The sequence below is a fragment of the Tachyglossus aculeatus genome, chromosome 23, assembly GCF_015852505.1.
Source record: "Tachyglossus aculeatus isolate mTacAcu1 chromosome 23, mTacAcu1.pri, whole genome shotgun sequence".
Taxonomy (NCBI): domain Eukaryota; kingdom Metazoa; phylum Chordata; class Mammalia; order Monotremata; family Tachyglossidae; genus Tachyglossus; species Tachyglossus aculeatus.
In genome coordinates this window covers 32106099-32113757 of record NC_052088.1, presented here as the reverse complement: position 1 = coordinate 32113757, position 7659 = coordinate 32106099, and the positions used below count along the sequence as shown (strand labels likewise).

The 7659-nt window shown below is 53.5% G+C and overlaps 1 protein-coding gene across 1 annotated transcript; it reads right to left on the bottom strand.

Moving 5' to 3' along the window:
- Positions 1–232: 232 nt before the first annotated feature.
- CCNO (cyclin O) lies at positions 233–5512 on the bottom strand. Its single transcript, XM_038765570.1, has 3 exons — positions 5306–5512; positions 3708–3893; positions 233–852 (listed from the first exon to the last, which is right to left on the bottom strand). Exons 1-3 carry the CDS (start codon positions 5510–5512, stop codon positions 373–375), a joined length of 873 nt encoding a protein of 290 aa, XP_038621498.1. The 3' UTR covers positions 233–372.
- Between the last annotated feature and the right edge of the window lie 2147 nt (positions 5513–7659).

Sequence of the window (7659 nt, the reverse complement as noted above, 5' to 3'; positions counted from 1 at the left end):
AGTAATAATAATAACAATAATGATGGCATTTATTAAGTGCTTACTATGTGCAAAGCACTGTTCTAAGCGCTGGGGAGGGTACAAGGTGATCACGTTGTCCCACGTGGGGCTCACAGCCTTAATCCTCATTTTACAGGTGAGGTAACAGGCTCAGAGAAGTTAAGTGACTTGCCCCAGGTCACACCGCAGGCACGTGGGGGAGCCGGAATTAGAACCCACGACCTCTGACTCCCAAGCCCGTGCTGTTTCCACTGAGCCACGCGGCTTCTCTGGGGAAAGGACACGAAACCCCAAAATCACGGGGCACTGTCGGTGGTGTTGGTTCTCGCGGAGGATTTGGTGGAAGGTAGTGAGAGGGGGAAGGGTGGAGGTCTAACTGTCTGGCCTTGGGCCTGTTAGGGAGAGAGGCGGGGGCAACTCGCAGGCCAAGGAGTCTCCGTTCAGAGAGACGAGTAAGCGCAGCTGGTCCAGACAGTCCTGCAGCGCGGTCTCCGGGTGGTCAGTCCCCCGGAGGTCCAGCGGGGTCCGGTGGCCGAGGATGCGGTCGGCCAGGCCCAGGCAGCAGGCGGCCAGGAGGGACGGGGCGAACCGGTTGAAGGCGTAGTCGGCCAGGCTGAGCCGGGCCAGGGCCCGGGCCAGGCCCTGGGCGGCCACCGCCTCGCCGGGGTCCCCCTGGCTCGACGCCAGCCGCGCCTGGGTGAAATGGTCCAGGAAGAAGCCGATGGTGGGCGCCCCGAGCCTGAACTGCAGTTTGTGCAGGACGATGCATTCCAGGTTGCACAGCTGCTGGCGGGAAAAGGCGCCGCAGCAAAGGGTCAGGAGCTGCTTCACTCGAGGCGGATGAACCTCCACCTGAAAATCAGCCAATCAATCAATCAATCAATCGTATTTACTGAGCGCTTACTCGGTGCAGAGCACTGTACTAAGCACTTGGGAAGTACAAGTTGGCAACATATAGAGACGGTCCCTACCCAACAGTGGGCTCATAGTCTAGAAGGGGGAGACAGAGAACAAAACATATTAACAAAGTAAATAGAATAGATATGTACAAGTAAAATAAATAGAGTAATAAATACGAACAAACATATACATATATACAGGTGCTGTGGGGAAGGGAAGGAGGTAAGGTGGGGGGGATGGAGGCGGGAGCGGCGGAGAGGAAGGAGGGGGCTCAGTCTGGAAAGGCCTCCTGGTCTGGGAAAACATAGCAACGCAAGCGATTAGCTGCGACAGCGGAGCCTATGTGCCAAGCACTGTTCTAAGCACTGGGGTAGACACAAGGTCATCAGGTTGTCCCAGCTGGGGCTCACAGTCTTCATCTCCATTTTACAGATGAGGGAACTGAGGCCCAGAGAAGCTAAAAGTGGCTTGCCCAAGGTCACATAGCAGACAGGTGGTGGAACTGGGATTAGAACCCATGACTTCTGACTCTCAAGCCCGTGCTTTCTCCACTGCTCCTGGGCCCGGGAGTCAGAAGGACTCGGTTTCTTATCCCGGCTCCGCCACTCGCTCGATCCCCGGCCCACGTCCTCCCCCTGGCCTGGAATGACCATCCACCAGGCTAGCTCTCTTCCTCCCTTCAAAGCCCTACTGAGAGCTCACCTTCTCCAAGAGGCCTTCCCAGACTCAGCCCCCTTTTTCCTCTCCTCCTCCCCATCCCCCCCGCCCTACCTCCTTCCCCTCCCCACAGCACCTGCATATGCTTATACAGATTTATTACTCTATTTCTTTTACTTGTACATATTTACCATTCTACTTATTTTGTTAATGATGTGCATCTAGCTTTAATTCTATTTGTTCTGACGGCTTGACACCTGTCCACATGTTTTGTTTTGTTGCACATCTCCCCCTTCTAGACTGTGAGCCCGTTGTTGGGTAGGGAACGTCTCCATATGTTGCCAACTTGTACTTCCCAAGCGCTTAGTACAGTGCTCTGCACACAGTAAGCGCTCAATAAATACGGCTGAATGAATGCTGGGTGACCTTGAACAAGTTGCTTCATTTTTCAGGGCCTCAGTGATCTCATCTGGAAAAGGGGGATGAAGACACTGAGCCCCATGTGGGACAGGGATTGTGTGCAACCTGATTAGCTTGTATCTACCCCACACAGACTATTTCCATCCTTGTACCTACCCCAGCACTTAGTACAGTCCCCGGCACATAGCACTTAACATCCATAAAAAAATATTCATTTCTTCTACTGAAGCTCCTGAGCACTTACAGTGTGCAGAGCACTGTACTAAGTGCTTGGGAGAGTACAATATAACAACAGGCAGAAACATTCCCTCCCTATAATCAATCAATCAATCAATCGTATTTATTGAGCGCTTACTGTGTGCAGAGCACTGTACTAAGCGCTTGGGAAGTACAAGTTGGCAACATATAGAGACAGCCCCTACCCAACAGTTGGCTCACAGTCTAAAAGGGAAGGAGACAGAGAACAAAACCAAACATACTAACAAAATAAAATAAATAGAATAGATATGTACAAGTAAAATGGAGTAATGAATATGTACAAACATATATACATATATACATGAGTTCACAGTCTAAGAAATACTTGTGGTGTTTGTTAGGCGCTTAATATGTGCCAATTCAATCACAGTCCCTGTTCCATTTGTGCTTGCAGTCTACAGGAGGGACGGGGGGAGGGAGGTCAGGTATTTTTCAGAGGAGGAACCTGAGGCTGAGAGGCGTACACACACACACACACACACACACACACACACACACACACACACACACACACACGCGCAACAGGTAGCATGGTCCCCCCAGTTCGCCTCCACGTCTGGAAAAACTTCGGGGTGCTCCGGGCAAGGGTTGCCGGTCCAGGCTGGATTTGGGAGTACTCCATTCTCCAGAGAAGCAGCATGGCCTAGTGGATAGAGCCCAGGTTTGGGAGTCAGAGGGACCTGGGTTCTAATCCTGACTCTGCTATAATAATAATAATAATAATAATAATGGTGGCATTTGCTAAGCGCTTACTACGTGCAAAGCATTGTTCTAAGCGCTGGGGAGGTTACAAGGTGATCAGGTTGTCCCACGGGGGGGCTCACAGCTCTTAATCCCCATTTTACAGATGAGGTCACTGAGGCACAGAGAAGTGAAGTGACTTGCCCAAAGTCACCCAGCTGACAAGTGGCGGAGCGGGATTTGAACCCATGACCTCCGACTCCAAAGCCTGGGCTCTTTCCACTGAGCCACGCTGCTTCTCTGCTATGTGACGTGGGGCAAGTCCCTTCACTTCACTTCTCATAGAAGCAGCGTGGCTCAGTGGAAAAGAAGAGCACAGGCTTTGGAGTCGGAGGGCGTGGGTTCAAATCCCGGCTCCGCCAATTGTCAGCTATATGACTTTGGGCAAGTCACTTAACTGCTCTGTGCCTCAGTGACCTCATCTGTAAAATGGGGATTAAGACTGTGAGCGCCCCCCCCCACCCTCCGTGGGACAACCTGATCACCTTGTAACCTCCCCAGCGCTTAGAACAGTGCTCTGCACATAGTAAGCGCTTAATAAATACCATTATTATTATTCACTGTCCCTCAGTTCCCTCTTCTGTAAAATGGGGATGAAGACTGTGAGCCCCATGTGGAACAGGGACTGTGTACAACCCAACTATCTTGTACCTATCCCAGCACTTCAAACAGTGCCTGGCACATAGTAAGCGCTTAACCAATACCGTCATAATCATAATTATGATTATTACCTGCTTGCAAGCGATGAGCAGCGCGGTGACCCCGAGAAGCTGGAAGCAGTCTGCAGCCACGGGGGTGGTGGCCAGGAAACGGTCCAAAGTGTTGACCGCCAGGCACAGCGACTCGAAGGAGAGGCCCAACTGGCGGTGCACGGGGATCAGCCAGCTGACCAGTTGACAGCGGGACTCGGCCGTCACCTGCGGGTAAGGAAGGAAGAACCTTGGGCCAGTCACTTCACTTCTCTGGGCCTCAGTTCCCTCATCTGTCAAGTGAGGATGGAGACCGTGAGCCCCAGTTGGGACAGGGACTGTGTCCGACCTCATCTGCTTGTATTCCCCACTCCCTCAGTGCTTAGTACAGTGCCTGGCAACTCGTAAGCGCTTAACAAATAGCAGAATCGATACTGCAGGAGGCAAAGCCGGCCACTGCGGTCATCGCTCCCTGCGCCAACGTGAGCCCAGCCTGCACTTGGGATTCACATCTGTCTCCCCCTCTTGGCCTGGAAGCTCCTTATGGGTGGGGAAATATGTCAGTTTGTTGTTCTGGTGTCCTCGTCCAAGTGTTCAGTACAGGGCTCTGCACGCAGTAAGTGTTCAATAAATATGATTGAATGAGTGAAGAGAAGGAGGAGGAGCAGGAAGAGAAGAAGAGGAGGAGGAGGAAAAGGAGGAGGAGGAAGAGAAGAAGAGGAGGAGGAGGAGGAGGAGGAAAAGAAGAGGAGAAGAGAAGAAGAGGAGGAGGAGGGAGAGAAGAAGAGGAGGAGGAGGAAAAGGAGGAGGAGGAAGAGAAGAAGAGGAGGAGGAGGAGGAGGAGGAAAAGAAGAGGAGAAGAGAAGAAGAGGAGGAGGAGGGAGAGAAGAAGAGGAGGAGGAGGAAGAGAAGAGGAAGAGGAGGAAGAGAAGAAGAGGAAAAGGAGGAAGAGAAGAAGAGGAGGAAGAGAAGAAGAGGAAGAGGAGGAAGAGAAGGAAGAGAAGAAGAGGAAGAGGAGGAAGAGAATAAGAGGAAGAGGAGGAAGAGAATAAGAGGAAGAGGAGGAAGAGAATAAGAGGAAGAGGAGGAAGAGAATAAGAGGAAGAGGAGGAAGAAGAGGAAGAAGAGAAGAAGAGCAAGAAGAGAAGAGGAAGAGAAGAAGAGGAGGAAGGGAAGAAGAGGAAGAAGAGGAAGAGGAGGGAGAGAAGAATAGGAAGAGGAGGGAGAGAAGAAGAGGAAGAGGGGGAAGAGAAGAAGAGGAAGAGGGGGAAGAAGAGGAAGAAGAGGAAGAGAAGAGAAGAAGAGGGGAAGAAGAGGAAGAGAAGAATAGGAGAAGAGAAGCGCTTAGTACAATGCTGTGCACAGAGTCAGCGCTCAATAAATGAATGAATGAAGAGAAGAAGAGGCAAAGGAGGAGGGAGAAGAAGAGTTGGGACCGGCTCTATCTGTTGCCCAATTGTACTTTCCCAGCGCTTGGTAGCGTGCTCCGCACACACAAGTGGAGAAATACGATTGAGTGAAGGAAAGACTGAGGGTCCCCGTCCCCCCGCCCCGTCCCCCTCCCGCCCCGGCCCGGAGGCAGGGGTCGGCGGGAGAGAGGGGTCGGCGGGAGGGAGGGGTCGGGTGTCCCCTCTCCTCACTTGGGGCTGGCGGTCCAGGGCCCCCCGGGGCTGGAAGCGGCTCTCCAGCCCCTTGCGGAAGACGTAGCAGCTGTGGCCGTACTCCCGGAAAGCCTGCAGGTCCAGCGGGGCCGGCGGGTCGGGGCCGCCGCCGGGGGAGGAGGGGCCGCAGGTCGGGGCGCCCGGAGGGGGGTGGGCGGCAGGCCCGGCCGCCCGGGCCGCCGGCATCCCGCGGGGAGCAGGGCGCGCCCCCCGCGGCCCCGCCACACCCGCCACGGCCGCCCCGCTCTTGGCTACGGACCGTCTCTGCACGTGGCCCGCCTGGACCTCCCGAGCGCTCAGTACAGTGCTCTGCGCACGGGGAAGCGCTCAATAAATAGGACAGATCGACTGAGCGAACGAGACGCCACCGTGGCGCACGCGCAGACGCCGGCCCAGCCCGGGGCCGGGCGCTATGTAGCGAGCCGGGCCACGCCCCTTTCGGGGGGGGCACGCCCCCTTTTCGCATCAGACCCCGCCCCCTGGACGCTCATTGGCTGAGCCGCGTTTTCCCGGTCAAAGAACCGCCGCGGTGGGAGGGGCGGGGGGGGAGCGCGCGCTCGCCGCCCCTTCGCGCGCCACGGGGGCGTCGGGCCGTTACCGGGGCAACCGCGGCCCTGCGCGGGCCCTGAGGCGCCGCCCGCCCATCGGCCCCGGGCCAATCGTAATCATAACCTCCATCAATCAATCAATCGATCAATCGTATTTATTGAGCGCTCACTGTGTGCGGAGCACTGTGCTGAGCGCTTGGGCGGTACAAGTGGGCAACATCTAGACACGGTCCCTACCCAACCGTGGGCTCACAGTCTAGGAGGAAGCTGAGGAAAATAAAGACAAAATGGGATACGAGCTCACCTAACACTACCGTGAGGTTAGGGTCCTCGTTTCACTGCCACGAATCCAGAAGTAATAATAATAATAATAATGATGGCATTTGTTAAGCGCTTACTATGTGCAAAGCGCTGTTCCCAAATAAACGCGGAAAAACTACTCAAGATTTACGCCCCTCAACTCACGAGGGGAAAGAATAAAAGAAACTGGCAGAAAGCCACTCCGTTCCGTACAAAACACAGCATTCAGCATCATCATCAATCGTATTTATCGAGCGCTTACTATGTGCAGAGCACTGTACTAAGCGCTTGGGAAGTCCAAATTGGCAACATGTAGAGACGGTCCCTACCCAACAACGGGCTCACAGTCTAGAAGGGGGAGACGGAGAACAAAACCAAACATACTAACAAAATAAAATAAATGGGATAGGTATGTACAAGTAAAATAAATAGAGTAATAAATATGTACAAACGTATATACATATATACAGGTGCTGTGGGGAAGGGAAGGAGGTAAGATGGGGGGGATGGAGAGGGGGACGAGGGGGAGAGGAAGGAAGGGGCTCAGTCTGGGAAGGCCTCCTGGAGGAGGTGAGCTCTCAGCAGGGCCTTGAAGGGAGGAAGAGATATAGCTTGGCGGATGGGTAGAGGGAGGGAGGGCATTCCAGGCCCCAGCATTCAATTTGATACTATCCATGAAAAAAGGATATAAAGCTGTAACTTCCCCCACGCTAGACCAACCCCATATACCTGCATCTGGCAACGTCTGTGACGGACTGCAGCCAGAGACCATCGCCCGGTAAAGGTCCAAGTGTTGTCGCCATCCGGTACTCCCGTTTCCACAGGCTGCGGAGGCAGGGCCATTCATTCAATCCCCCCCCACCCAGTGTCAAGTTCTGGGGATGCATTTTAGACTGTGAGCCCGCTGTTGGGTAGGGACCGTCTCTAGATGTTGCCAATTTGTGCTTCCCAAGCGCTTGGTACAGTGCTCTGCACCTAGTAAGCGCTCAATAAATACGATTGATGATGATGATGATGATGGTTTAAGTCAGCGTGGCTCAGTGGAAAGAGCACGGGCTTTGGAGTCAGAGGTCATGGGTTCGAATCCCGACTCCACCACACGTCTGCTGTGTGATCTTGGGCAAGTCACTTAACTTCTCTGGGCCTCAGTTACCTCATCTGTCAAATGGGGATTAAGACTGTGAGCCCCACATGGGACAACCTGATCACCCTGTATCCTCCACAGCGCTTAGAACAGTGCTTTGCACATAGTAAGCGCTTAACAAATGCCAATTATTATTATTATTATTATTATTATTATTATTATTATTATTAAGTCAGGGTCTCTTCGTGCCGCACGTAATGAAGAGGCCTTCCCAGACTCAGCCCCCTCCTTCCTCTCATTCATTCATTCAATCGTATTTATTGAGCGCTTACTGTGTGCAGAGCACTGGACTAAGCGCTTGGGAAGTACAGGCTCTCCCCTTCCTCCCCCTCCCCATCCCC